At 42.0% G+C, this 14,489-nt stretch overlaps 1 protein-coding gene across 1 annotated transcript in view; it reads right to left on the bottom strand.

Moving 5' to 3' along the window:
* Positions 1–14,489, bottom strand: part of LOC311327450 (radixin-like) — a 23,612-nt gene extending 9,123 nt beyond the window's left edge. Inside the window, exons 1-8 of the mRNA XM_084460484.1 lie at positions 14,240–14,489; positions 11,820–11,910; positions 9,378–9,461; positions 8,755–8,850; positions 8,292–8,414; positions 6,010–6,161; positions 5,198–5,281; positions 4,796–4,942 (exon numbers count right to left, since the gene is read on the bottom strand). Of these exons, the coding sequence (XP_084316610.1) occupies positions 4,796–4,942; positions 5,198–5,281; positions 6,010–6,161; positions 8,292–8,414; positions 8,755–8,850; positions 9,378–9,461; positions 11,820–11,831 (698 nt within the window). The 5' untranslated portion in view covers positions 11,832–11,910; positions 14,240–14,489. The remainder of the gene's footprint in view (positions 1–4,795; positions 4,943–5,197; positions 5,282–6,009; positions 6,162–8,291; positions 8,415–8,754; positions 8,851–9,377; positions 9,462–11,819; positions 11,911–14,239) is intronic.

The following is a 14,489-nucleotide window of genomic DNA, read 5'->3' as shown; positions in this document are numbered from 1 at the left end:
CCACTGGTCAGTTAGTCAGAGAACACACCACTGGTCAGTTAGTCAGAGAACAGACACCACTGGTCAGTTAGTCAGAGAACACACCACTGGTCAGTTAGTCAGAGAGAACAGACCACTGGTCAGTTAGTCTGAGAGAACACACCACTGCTCAGTTAGTCAGAGAACACACCACTGGTCAGTTAGTCAGAGAACACACAACTGGTCAGTTAGTGAGAGAACAGACCACTGGTCAGTTAGTCAGAGAACACACCACTGGTCAGTTAGTCAGAGAACACACCACTGGTCAGTTAGTCAGAGAACAGACACAACTGGTCAGTTAGTCAGAGAACAGACCACTGGTCAGTTAGTCAGAGAACACACAACTGGTCAGTTAGTCTGAGAGAACACAACTGGTCAGTTAGTCAGAGAACACACAACTGGTCAGTTAGTCAGAGAACAGACCACTGGTCAGTTAGTCAGAGAGAACACACCACTGGTCAGTTAGTCAGAGAACACACCACTGGTCAGTTAGTCAGAGAACAGACCACTGGTCAGTTAGTCAGAGAACACACAACTGGTCAGTTAGTCAGAGAACAGACCACTGGTCAGTTAGTCAGAGAACAGACACAACTGGTCAGTAAGTCAGAGAACACAACTGGTCAGTTAGTCAGAGAACAGACCACTGGTCAGTTAGTCAGAGAACAGACCACTGGTCAGTTAGTCAGAGAGAACACACCACTGGTCAGTTAGTCAGAGAACACACCACTGGTCAGTTAGTCAGAGAGAACAGACCACTGGTCAGTTAGTCAGAGAACAGACCACTGGTCAGTTAGTCAGAGAACAGACCACTGGTCAGTTAGTCAGAGAGAACACACAACTGGTCAGTTAGTCAGAGAACACACAACTGACAGACACAGTCCATCCAAGTCAGGACAGAACAGGAAGAACATCCTCCAACTCACATCCACCCACTTCCTCTGCACAGTCTAGTTTATACAGCTCTACATATTCTCCCTCTGCACAGTCTAGTTTATACAGCTCTACATATTCTCCCTCTGCACAGTCTAGTTTATACAGCTCTACATTCTCCCTCTGCACAGTCTAGTTTATACAGCTCTACATATTCTACCTCTGCACAGTCTAGTTTATACAGCTCTACATTCTCCCTCTGCACAGTCTAGTTTATACAGCTCTACATATTCTACCTCTGCACAGTCTAGTTTATACAGCTCTACATTCTCCCTCTGCACAGTCTAGTTTATACAGCTCTACATATTCTCCCTCTGCACAGTCTAGTTTATACAGCTCTACATATTCTCCCTCTGCACAGTCTAGTTTATACAGCTCTACATATTCTCCTTCTGCACAGTCTAGTTTATACAGCTCTACATATTCTACCTCTGCACAGTCTAGTTTATACAGCTCTACATATTCTACCTCTGCACAGTCTAGTTTATACAGCTCTACATATTCTACCTCTGCACAGTCTAGTTTATACAGCTCTACATATTCTACCTCTGCACAGTCTAGTTTATACAGCTCTACATATTCTACCTCTGCACAGTCTAGTTTATACAGCTCTACATATTCTCCCTCTGCACAGTCTAGTTTATACAGCTCTACATATTCTCCTTCTGCAGTCTAGTTTATACAGCTCTACATATTCTACCTCTGCACAGTCTAGTTTATACAGCTCTACATATTCTCCTTCTGCACAGTCTAGTTTATACAGCTCTACATATTCTACCTCTACAGTCTAGTTTATACAGCTCTACATATTCCCCCTCTGCACAGTCTAGTTTATACAGCTCTACATATTCTCCCTCTGCACAGTCTAGTTTATACAGCTCTACATATTCTACCTCTACAGTCTAGTTTATACAGCTCTACATATTCTCCCTCTGCACAGTCTAGTTTGTATAGCTCTATTCACTGCACAGTCTAGTTTGTATAGCTCTATTCACCCTGCAGTCTAGTTTGTATAGCTCTATTCACCCTGCACAGTCTAGTTTGTATAGCTCTATTCACTGCACAGTCTAGCTTGTATAGCTCTATTCACTGCACAGTCTAGTTTGTATAGCTCTATTCACTCTGCAGTCTAGTTAGTATAGCTCTATTCACTGCACAGTCTAGTTTGTATAGCTCTATTCACTGCACAGTCTAGTTTGTATAGCTCTATTCACTCTGCAGTCTAGTTAGTATAGCTCTATTCACTGCACAGTCTAGTTTGTATAGCTCTATTCACCCTGCACAGTCTAGTTTGTATAGCTCTATTCACCCTGCACAGTCTAGTTTGTATAGCTCTATTCACTGCACAGTCTAGCTTGTATAGCTCTATTCACTGCACAGTCTAGCTTGTATAGCTCTATTCACTCTGCAGTCTAGTTAGTATAGCTCTATTCACTGCACAGTCTAGTTTGTATAGCTCTATTCACTCTGCACAGTCTAGTTTGTATAGCTCTATTCACACTGCACAGTCTAGTTTGTATAGCTCTATTCACTGCACAGTCTAGTTTGTATAGCTCTATTCACTGCACAGTCTAGTTTGTATAGCTCTATTCACTCTGCACAGTCTAGTTTGTATAGCTCTATTCACTCTGCACAGTCTAGTTTGTATAGCTCTATTCACTCTGCACAGTCTAGTTTGTATAGCTCTATTCACTCTGTAGTCTAGTTAGTATAGCTCTATTCACTCTGCACAGTCTAGTTTGTATAGCTCTATTCACCCTGCACAGTCTAGTTTGTATAGCTCTATTCACCCTGCAGTCTAGTTAGTATAGCTCTATTCACTGCACAGTCTAGCTTGTATAGCTCTATTCACTCTGCACAGTCTAGTTTGTATAGCTCTATTCACTCTGCACAGTCTAGTTTGTATAGCTCTATTCACTCTGCACAGTCTAGTTTGTATAGCTCTATTCACTCTGTAGTCTAGTTTGTATAGCTCTATTCACTCTGCACAGTCTAGTTTGTATAGCTCTATTCACCCTGCACAGTCTAGTTTGTATAGCTCTATTCACCCTGCAGTCTAGTTAGTATAGCTCTATTCACTGCACAGTCTAGCTTGTATAGCTCTATTCACTCTGCACAGTCTAGTTTGTATAGCTCTATTCACTGCACAGTCTAGTTTGTATAGCTCTATTCACTGCACAGTCTAGTTTGTAAAGCTCTATTCACTGCACAGTCTAGTTTGTATAGCTCTATTCACTCTGCAGTCTAGTTTGTATAGCTCTATTCACTCTGCACAGTCTAGTTTGTATAGCTCTATTCACCCTGTAGTCTAGTTTGTATAGCTCTATTCACTCTGCACAGTCTAGCTTGTATAGCTCTATTCACTCTGCACAGTCTAGTTTGTATAGCTCTATTCACTGCACAGTCTAGTTTGTATAGCTCTATTCACTGCACAGTCTAGTTTGTTTAGCTCTATTCACTGCAGTCTAGTTTGTATAGCTCTATTCACTCTGCAGTCTAGTTTGTATAGCTCTATTCACTCTGCACAGTCTAGTTTGTATAGCTCTATTCACCCTGTAGTCTAGTTTGTATAGCTCTATTCACTCTGCACAGTCTAGTTTGTATAGCTCTATTCACTCTGCACAGTCTAGTTTGTATAGCTCTATTCACTGCACAGTCTAGTTTGTATAGCTCTATTCACTGCACAGTCTAGTTTGTTTAGCTCTATTCACTGCAGTCTAGTTTGTATAGCTCTATTCACTCTGCAGTCTAGTTTGTATAGCTCTATTCACTCTGCACAGTCTAGTTTGTATAGCTCTATTCACCCTGCAGTCTAGTTAGTATAGCTCTATTCACTGCACAGTCTAGTTTGTATAGCTCTATTCACTCTGCACAGTCTAGTTTGTATAGCTCTATTCACTCTGCACAGTCTAGTTTGTATAGCTCTATTCACTGCACAGTCTAGTTTGTATAGCTCTATTCACTCTGCACAGTCTAGTTTGTATAGCTCTATTCACTGCACAGTCTAGTTTGTATAGCTCTATTCACTGCACAGTCTAGCTTGTATAGCTCTATTCACTCTGCACAGTCTAGTTAGTATAGCTCTATTCACTGCACTGTCTAGTTTGTATAGCTCTATTCACTGCACAGTCTAGCTTGTATAGCTCTATTCACTCTGCACAGTCTAGTTTGTATAGCTCTATTCACTCTGCACAGTCTAGTTTGTATAGCTCTATTCACTGCACAGTCTAGTTTGTATAGCTATATTCACCCTGCACAGTCTAGTTAGTATAGCTCTATTCACTCTGCACAGTCTAGTTTGTATAGCTCTATTCACTGCACAGTCTAGTTTGTATAGCTCTATTCACTGCACAGTCTAGTTTGTTTAGCTCTATTCACTGCAGTCTAGTTTGTATAGCTCTATTCACTCTGCACAGTCTAGCTTGTATAGCTCTATTCACTCTGCACAGTCTAGCTTGTATAGCTCTATTCACTGCACAGTCTAGTTTGTATAGCTCTATTCACTGCACAGTCTAGTTTGTATAGCTCTATTCACTCTGCACAGTCTAGTTAGTATAGCTCTATTCACTCTGCACAGTCTAGCTTGTATAGCTCTATTCACTGCACAGTCTAGTTTGTATAGCTCTATTCACTGCACAGTCTAGTTTGTATAGCTCTATTCACTGTTTGTATAGCTGTTCGTCTACACATATAATTTGTCGAGCTATATACACTAGACTATAAGAATAAGCATATTAAGCATAAGAATATATAATAATAATATATATATATATAAGAATTCTAGCTCTATTCTAATATCTTATTGAATGACCTAAGTTGTGTCCTTATTCTAACAGAGTTGACTGACTTGTCTTCGTGTTCGTAGATGTTGAGTCCCAGAGCGTCCACTCCCAGCCACAGCTCCGTCCCCTTCTTGTTCTTGATGTCAAAGTAGTTGACCCCGTACATCTCCAGGTCCTGGGCGATCTTCAGGTACTCCATCATGGCGTCCTCCCTGACCACACGATTGGCAGTTGGTTTTCAAACGAAAAAGACATTGCATCATAAATAACACAACATATACTGTACACACTGCGGCAAACTTAGACATGTGCGCACGCACGCGCACACACACACACCTACACACACACACACCTACACACACACAAAGACACACAGACACACACACACCTACACCTACACACACAGACACACACACACACACACACACACACACACACACACACACACACACACACACAGTGCATACCTGAGCATTCCTCTGTGTTCCTCATGCCAGGTCTGTATCCTGTCCTCCCATTGCTCCTTGGTGAGCTTGTGCTGCTCTAGAACTCTACACAACAACAACAACAACAACGTCCAACATCAACAACAGCACAACAGAGACTGTGAAGGAAATTCAAGTCTCACCAAAGTGTTTTGTTTTCCTACTTGACTGTTGTTCTAACGTTTTAGTTCGTTCCTCTAGAATCAGTCTGTTAAAACTACAAATTCTTCCTGTGTGACATCACTTCCCTGTCCTCTTCATCCTGAAACTGTGTCACTTCCTTTTTCACGTTATAAACTATCGTTTTCGTTCCCCAGTCACTCACTCAGCCTGGATTCACTTCCTGTGCTCGAGTCCGAATTTGCAAATCGTAACAGAATAAAACTATTGTCTTTGTTTGAAACCAGCTTGATTCGACCACTCGCGTGCTCTTATTTTTAAACCAAGTATAAAAATACTTTCATAAGACTCGCTGAGTGAACTGTACCAGGAGTCAGGTGACCCTGTTACTTAGCACAATGGGTTTCACCCGTCTAAAGAAAAGGGGTTAATTGTCTAGCCCATTAGGGTCATGTGACCCTCAGATATCATATAAATGTTGGTAAATGTTTATTCAGTTGTCTGAGGAAGAGCGTTGTCGCTCGAAACCTCACATCTATATTTTTTGTCCATAAATAATCTTAATGGGAACTCTTACTTTCTTTGGTACATATGCTTTTTTTAGTCCAGCACCTGCCTTATTAATTATTTTGGGATGTGCGTGACCCACTTCTGACCCGGCCGAGGCGTCTCACCTCTGGGGCAGCAGTCTGTCGTGGGTGAGGTAGCCGGGCTTGTGGACGTCTGGGCTGTAGTCTGCGTACTTGGCCTGGACCGAGTAGGAGGCCAGGAGCACCGCCGTCTCCGGCGGACAATAGTTCTCGTCGTTCAAGATGGCCTCCTTCACCTGGGGGACGAGACGTCTGGAGAGTGAGCTATAAAGGAGTTCTTTAAACTTAACGTATCCACGTTAGTCTCGTTAAGATAAAAGTCTCTTCAAAGAAATGTTATATAACCTCACCTTTCCAACTCTTAGCCATAACCAGTCAGGCGTGTAAATAACCAGCTAGGCGTGTAAATAACCAGCTAGGCGTGTAAATATCCAGCTAGGCGTGTAAATAACCAGCTAGGCGTGTAAATAACCAGTCAGGCATGTAAATAACCAGCTAGGCGTGTAAATAACCAGCTAGGCGTGTAAATATCCAGCTAGGCGTGTAAATAACCAGCTAGGCGTGTAAATAACCAGCTAGGCGTGTAAATAACCAGCTAGGCGTGTAAATAACCAGCCAGGGGTGTAAATAACCAGCTAGGCGTGTAAATAACCAGCTAGGTGTGTAAATTACCAGTTAGGCGTGTAAATTACCAACTAGGCGTGTAAATTACCAGCTAGGCGTGTAAATTACCAGTTAAGCGTGTAAATAACCAGCTAGGCGTGTAAATAACCAGCTAGGTGTGTAAATAACCAGCTAGGCGTGTAAATAACCAGCTAGGTGTGTAAATAACCAGCTAGGTGTGTAAATAACCAGCTAGGTGTGTAAATAACCAGCTAGGCGTGTAAATTACCAGTTAGGCGTGTAAATTACCAACTAGGCGTGTAAATTACCAGCTAGGCGTGTAAATTACCAGTTAAGCGTGTAAATAACCAGCTAGGCGTGTAAATAACCAGCTAGGTGTGTAAATAACCAGCTAGGTATGTAAATAACCAGCTAGGTGTGTAAATAACCAGCTAGGTGTGTAAATAACCAGCTAGGCGTGTAAATTACCAGTTAGGCGTGTAAATTACCAGCTAGGCGTGTAAATTACCAGCTAGGCGTGTAAATAACCAGCTAGGCGTGTAAATAACCAGCTAGGTGTGTAAATAACCAGCTAGGCTTGTAAATTACCAGTTAGGCGTGTAAATTACCAGTTAGGCGTGTAAATAACCAACTAGGCGTGTAAATAACCAGCTAGGCATGTAAATAACCAGCTAGGCGTGTAAATAACCAACTAGGTGTGTAAATAACCAGCTAGGTGTGTAAATTACCAGCTAGGTGTGTAAATAACCAGCTAGGCGTGTAAATTACCAGTTAGGCGTGTAAATTACCAGTTAGGTGTGTAAATAACCAGCTAGGTGTGTAAATTACCAACTAGGCATGTAAATTACCAGCTAGGCGTGTAAATTACCAGTTAAGCGTGTAAATAACCAGCTAGGCGTGTAAATAACCAGCTAGGTGTGTAAATAACCAGCTAGGTATGTAAATTACCAGCTAGATGTGTAAATAACCAGTCAGGCGTGTAAATAACCAGCCAGGTGTGTAAATAACCAGTCAGGCATGTAAATAACCAGCTAGGCGTGTAAATAACCAGCTAGGCGTGTAAATAACCAGCTAGGTGTGTAAATAACCAGCTAGGCATGTAAATAACCAGCTAGGCGTGTAAATAACCAGCTAGGCGTGTAAATAACCAACTAGGTGTGTAAATAACCAGTTAGGCGTGTAAATAACCAGCTAGGCGTGTAAATAACCAGCCAGGCGTGTAAATAACCAGCTAGGCATGTAAATGACCAGCTAGGCGTGTAAATAACCAGCTAGGCGTGTAAATAACCAGCTAGGCATGTAAATAACCAGTTAGGCGTGTAAATAACCAGATAGGCGTGTAAATAGCTGTGTAAATAACCAGCTAGGCGTGTAAGTAACCAGCTAGGCTTGTAAATAACCAGCTAGGCGTGTAAATAACCAGTTAGGCGTGTAAATAACCAGCTAGGCTTGTAAATAACTAGCTAGGCATGTAAATAACCAGCTAGGCGTGTAAATAACCAGCTAGGCGTGTAAATAACCAGCTAGGCTTGTAAATAACTAGCTAGGCATGTAAATGACCAGCTAGGCGTGTAAATAACCAGCTAGGTGTGTAAATAACCAAGTAGACTTGTAAATAACCAGCTGTGCGTGTAAATTATCATTCGATGACAGCTCATAATATTGCACTGCTACGGATAAAAGTACCCCACTGCTATCCATCCTACTGTGGTGTGATGTCATCAGTGTGCGTCGAGCGTCACCTGCAGGAAGAAGAGTCTTTGGGTGATCTCCTGGATCAGCTCCTCCGACACGTCCTCGGGGAAGAACTTGGCGCGGAACTTAAACTGGAGCGGGTTCTCCTTCTTCACATCCTGCTGCGTCACCTGGAAGAGGCCAGGACTCAAAAGTCTCAGAATCCAAACACTGTGGAAATACCAGGCTGCTAAGGATTCACACCACCAGCCATTTTGTATTGCAATTAATTAATTATATTGAGAATTGCAAAGAATAGAACCAAAAGTGCTTTTAAGCCAAACTTAACCTTTAATGCTTAGCTCTTGGATGCTAGGAGCTTGAATACTTTCCACTGGAGCCACTTTTTAAAAGAAAATGTGTCACTGATCACCCTGACAGCATCTTACTGCTCACTGGACAACACGAGAGAGAGACTACGAGAGAGTACGAGTGAAGGAGAGAGAGAGAGAGAGCGAGAGAGAGACTCACCTTCTTATTGAGCTTCAGCCACGTGCTGTAGCCCTTGCTATCTACGTACTGGAGGCCGAAGAACCAGACCTCTCGAAGGCCCACCGTCTTCACCACCTGGAACCACAACAATGGTAAATGGTAAATGGACTGCACTTATATAGCGCTTTTCCACCTTAGCGGCACTCAAAGCGCTTTCCAATGGCCTCTCATTCACCCATTCACACACCCATTCACACACCAATGGCGGTAGCTGCCATGCGAGGCGCTAACCTGCTCATTGGGAGCAATTTGGGGTTAGGTGTCTTGCTCAAGGACACTTCGACATGTGGACAGTCGGAGCTGGGATTGATTGATGATAGAAAGTGTCGCATTTTGCTGCGCTTAGGATAATAATACAGTATTTTCATAGGATAATAGTGGAGTTAGGCCTATAAGGAGCAAGCAGATATGTGTTGCCTCCCATCCCAATCAGAGTTAAACACATTTTCAATCTTGATCGCTGTAAATTCAAGTGTTTATGATAATGACCACAACACTTTTTCCACGTCTCTCTCTGTTGTTATGGGATAGGTCAGCAGGTCGAGGCAGATAGACGCAGGTTATGGCAGCCGGGAGTGGTCAACGACGCTCGGTGGGCTCACCTGATCGAAGAGCTGTTTGCCTGTCGTGTTGGGCTGGACGGCAAACTCCAGCTCTGCGTCCATGGTGGTGACCCGCACGTTGATCTACGAAACAAAGACAAGACACGGATTTACTATTTGGTCCAGTAGCTTCCTTTTGTTTCCACCTGCTACGCTCTGCTACCTCAGGGCGACTGGTTGCCCCGTCACTCCGAGGCCCCTGTGGTCGATCGACACTGTCCTGGCCCCGCAGTGGTGGAACGAACTGCCCACTGATGTCAGGACAGCAGAGTCGCTGCCCATCTTTCGTCGCAGGCTCAAAACTCTTCAAGAAGTACTACAACAATACTCCCGCCTAAGCACTTATTGTATTATATTATATTGCACTGTATTTTAGATTGCTATTCTTGCACTTTGCCTTCAGCACTAGATTATGCTCTTAGTCACTTGTTTTAGAAAGAAGATGCACTTGTGAGTTCTGGCAAGTAGTAGTACATTGGCTTTTCCTACGTTAAATGCAATTATTGTTAGTCGCTTTGGATAAGCGTCTGCTAAATGACTGTAATGTAATGTAAATGTAATGTAATGTAAATGGGCTGTATTTTAAGGGACGTTATTTGGAACAACTCAGCACACACTCAGAAGTCTGATACCCTGGTACCGTGACCTGGTACCGTGACCTTTGTTTCAGGATGTGCCACCAATGGTCAGAAGTTATTTCGGAGTGTGTAACTGTGCGCTGACTGCTTGCTGATTGTCTAACGGACGACACTACAAGGCTTGATGAGTGAGTGAGTGAGTGAGTGAGTGAGTGAGTGAGTGAGTGAGTGAGTGAGTGAGTGAGTGAGTGAGTGAGTGAGTGAGTGTGTGTGTGTGTGTGTGTGTTTGGATATGTGCGAATCTGTGGGGGGTATTTTTGCCTTCTCAGCACTCTTAAGGGTAAGAACTTCCTTTCCTGGCGTCCTCCCACTTCCCAGAGTTCTGTGTGCGCTGAGGTGGGGCCGAGGAGGAGTTCAGTGATTGGTCACTGTCTAAGCAGGCCTGGCGACAGGCTCACCACACAGCTGACAGGACAGGAGTGACCCTGGGGACATCCTGTGTCCTTCAAGCACACACACACCACCGCTGGCTTTGTGCCTTCTCGTTCTATCAGAGCTACAGCAAGAGCAAGACCTGAGAGAACAAATGATTCAGAATCGATTCATGAATCGATTCATGAATCCCAAAATCAGTGAATGAAATTAGTGAATGAATGAATAAATGAAGGAATGAATAGTTAATTGATTCATTCAATGATTCATTCATTCATTTATTTATTTTTGGAAATCAGTATCGATACCCAGCCCTAGTATTGATGTGTTGCATAACTTGGCAGTCATGTAATTAAGGTTACAGCTAAAAAAAAACAGGTTTTAGTAACACTAACCGAATCGATATTGAATCGAATCGAATTGTGATAATCGATTCTGAACCTTGTGAATTGGAATCGAATCGATTCTTGAAATTCGAATCGATACCCAGCCCTAGGGACTGCAACGAGAAAGATGATCCCAGGTTCCCTCTCTTTGGGATAGTATTACAATGGAGGACCCGTGCCTTAGAGAGACCACAGAGAGACCATAGACCCATAGAGAGAAGCCGCTTCCCTTTCTCTCCCTCTTCCTCTCGCCATCATCAATTACCCATGAAACTTCAAACGCTATACAATGTTCTCTATCCCTCTTCCCCCTAAAGCGTGGGCAAACACTGCCAATGCCCCCCCACTAAGTCTCACTCTCACACACAATTAATAAACCATGAAACACTTGCATATATACAGGCCATACTGCGGCTCTCCTAATGGTCCAGCAGGGACTCGCTGTCGGGAATTACAGAACCCATGAAACCACCACTGCCTTCTCTCTGACGTCTTTACCATTTACCATTTGTTCATGCAGGGTGTCCCACTGAGAAAAACATGTATTTTGCAAGGGAGCTTATAAGCAGTTCGTAGGTGTAGATGTTATGAAGGAGGGGGGTCCAAGGACAGATCCCTGGGGGACGCCGTTCTTAAGGCGTCGCAACCCGCTTCGCTGTCCGCTACCGGTGGTGAGGGTGAAGCTGGGATTTCGGACAAGCTCCGTGATCATGCTGGCCATTTACCACTGGGTAAGCTACAAATGCGCGCATGTAAAAATAATTTTTGGTATGCTTACAAAGTGCATACTGACGGGAGGTTTCTAGACACCAGAAGGTTCTGTGGCCTTTTTATAAAAATATATTATGTATTATTGTGTAAAAAAAAATACAGGAAAACTAGTAGGCCTCCTAACTCTTGCTAGAGAGAGAAGGTTACCACTAAATTTTACTACAATTCCAAAACTTTGAAACTAAACTCACCAAACATCTCACCAGTACCAACTCCAAGAGATACATACTTCATCAGTCATCTTTAACCATGTTGCTAGTTTGAGAGTGTCTTACCGGTTTAGGCATCTTGAACTAGTCTTCTCAGTTGTCGGACAAAGGGAGACGAGACCATCACAGGACGGCCAAACTTCCTGTACTACAAGACCTGAAAGAGAGAGAACTTCTGTTAGAAGTTGGGTAAACAGTTGGGTAAACGTACAAAGTGACTGAAGGCAAGTTACTCAGAACACAACCTAGCACAGAAAAAACATACTGTACGTGTGTCAGACTTTATAAACCAGAAGCAAGTGAGAAACAGTAGGTGGGGTATAATGGATCATTCCATGTCAAATCAACACCTAGCGACACCTACCATCTATGTTTTGTTTTTTTAATGTAATTTTATTTATTATTTTAGAAATAAGCTCACATGTACCAAAATCTGCGATTTTATTTTGAGAGGATTCAAATAATATTCACTAGCATTACTACCCCAAATCAGATTTGGACCAAATTACTTCCTGATGATTCAGTAATAAGGAATCTGCCATCTAAACATCAGGTCTGGGTAAGGGAATAACAGTATATTAGTCTTTTAATAAAAAGACAACACACTTAAAATGTGACTCACGTCGTGAAGTATCATTTTATGATGAATGCACTTTCATTGAGTCAGACTTCTATTGAGTAATGTGTTGAAAGAAATAAGAAATAGTTTTGGCACATGGCTCTTGCAGTCTGCTCCACTCATGCCATTGTCATTTCACGTTAAAATTTCTCTTAACAGGAGGAAAAGCCATAAAAAGTACAGCAGAAAAAAAACACAAATTGCAGACAAAACACCCTAGTAGTAACTTGTGTAATATTGCTCTCCCTGCCATTGCTGTCTGGGCTGGTCTGTGTCTGTGGGTGAGAGCTCTCATTCCAATCCATCCAGCTGTCATTCTTCAAGTTGTAGTCACATGCTCTCAATCCCACAAACTTCTCAAGTTTACATTATTATAGTAGTATAGCGAAGGCTACTTTGCCCATTGAAATGCAGAATATAGTCATGGGAATTGGTTAAGAAGTTAATGGAAGATAATGGAAACGTTTTGGAATATTGGTAAAAATGAGTGGGAACCCACTGTAGTTTTACTTGTTTTTAAGGCATGGGTGTCTAGAAACCTCCCTTCAGTGCGCACTTGTGAGCGGCTGCTCCAGAGATGTTTGTGGCTTAACTAGTAGCCTAGACCCACAAGTAGGGCTGCTCGATTAATCGGATTTTAATCTAGATTAAGATTTGGGCTGTCAACAATCATTAAAACAAAATAATCGCCAAAAAACTATTTTTCACTATTTTTCACTATTCGTCTCCCATGGGACATGTATCTAATCCAAAGAACATTGTTAAAAAGAAAAGCCACTGTCAACATTTAATAAATTAATTGTTATCAAAGTCAATGTATAATTTGATTTGTTAAGAAAATGTCAAAACTTTTGATTTAAAAAATATCAATGAATAATCGTGTTAAATAATCGTGATCTCAATATCACTCAAAATAATCGTGATTATGATTTTTGCCATAATCGAGCAGCCCTACCCACAAGACGCCACTGCGTAACTCTTTACCACAGTGACAACATTTCGAATATTAATTGGATTTTCCCTATAACACTAGAAAGCGCAGTTTCTCAGCTTCCAGCAAGTGTTGGAGTGAGGAATTTTTTAAGATTTGTTAGATTTTTTTTTAAATATTATTAAATATTTGTTAGATTTTTTTTTAAATGTTGCCGGTGACGTGGTCGTATCGAAAGGGTTTTAAAGCCTTCAAAATGACATCACCTCACCACTCTATGCAACCATATGCTTGCTGGTAATAGCTGCTATTATAGCAACACTGATTTAATAGGGCAAGTTACACCATCCCTGGTATCTCTATCCATTAGGCTACCACTCCCTATCTGAAAGTAAACGATAGTATCTCCCTTGTATAAGATATATTGATAGTAAAACCTAGATTGGCAGATATAATTTGGATAGTTGCTGCCATAGACATATCAACATTATACAAAGTTAAGAGAATTGTTGCTGCTGAAAACATAGTTTGAGTGCATTTCTATAGGCCTACCACACAGTAGCCTACTAATATGTATTCATAGCCCAAAACATAACCATTAGGATCAACTGAATATTAGATAATATTGCTGTGCGTAAACTTAAAAGAACGTAGGACTCGGATTAGAACGTAGGACTCGGATTAGAATGTAGGACTCGGATTAGACAACACCATCATCATCGAAAGCAATATGGAAAAGACTGTAGCCTCAAAATTAAGAAGTAAACAGCAAAATATTGTACATTTCTTCAACCATTTCTAAATAACACGTCGGTTATAACTGTGAGCCATTACTAAGTAACGCAATATGTTATATTTAAGGCCTAATCTTAACACGAGGACACGAAAATCCCACCTACAGCATCAAACTTGAGCTCATCTCCAGGAGGGACTCACCTCGGGGGACAGACTGTCTTCTTGAAAGACTGTCTTCTTGAAAGACTTGCGGAGGTCTGAAACTTCAAATATGTTCAGTTATCCAAGTAACACATGCTCTAATATGTCAGTGTCGTTGCCGTCCTTCTGGTAAAGCCCGTTAGAACATGAGAAGCTGTGGAAGGGAGATCCACCATAATGCGATTTGTTAAGACTCAATATGGCCGTCGTTGAACAAGTTGACGCTAGACGTGCTTCATTTCAAGTGTGT

The sequence above is a fragment of the Borostomias antarcticus genome (assembly GCF_949987555.1).
Source record: "Borostomias antarcticus genome assembly, chromosome: 32".
NCBI lineage: Eukaryota > Metazoa > Chordata > Actinopteri > Stomiiformes > Stomiidae > Borostomias > Borostomias antarcticus.
The sequence above is the reverse complement of the archived record's forward strand: the minus strand, read 5'-3'. Positions and strand labels throughout refer to the sequence as shown.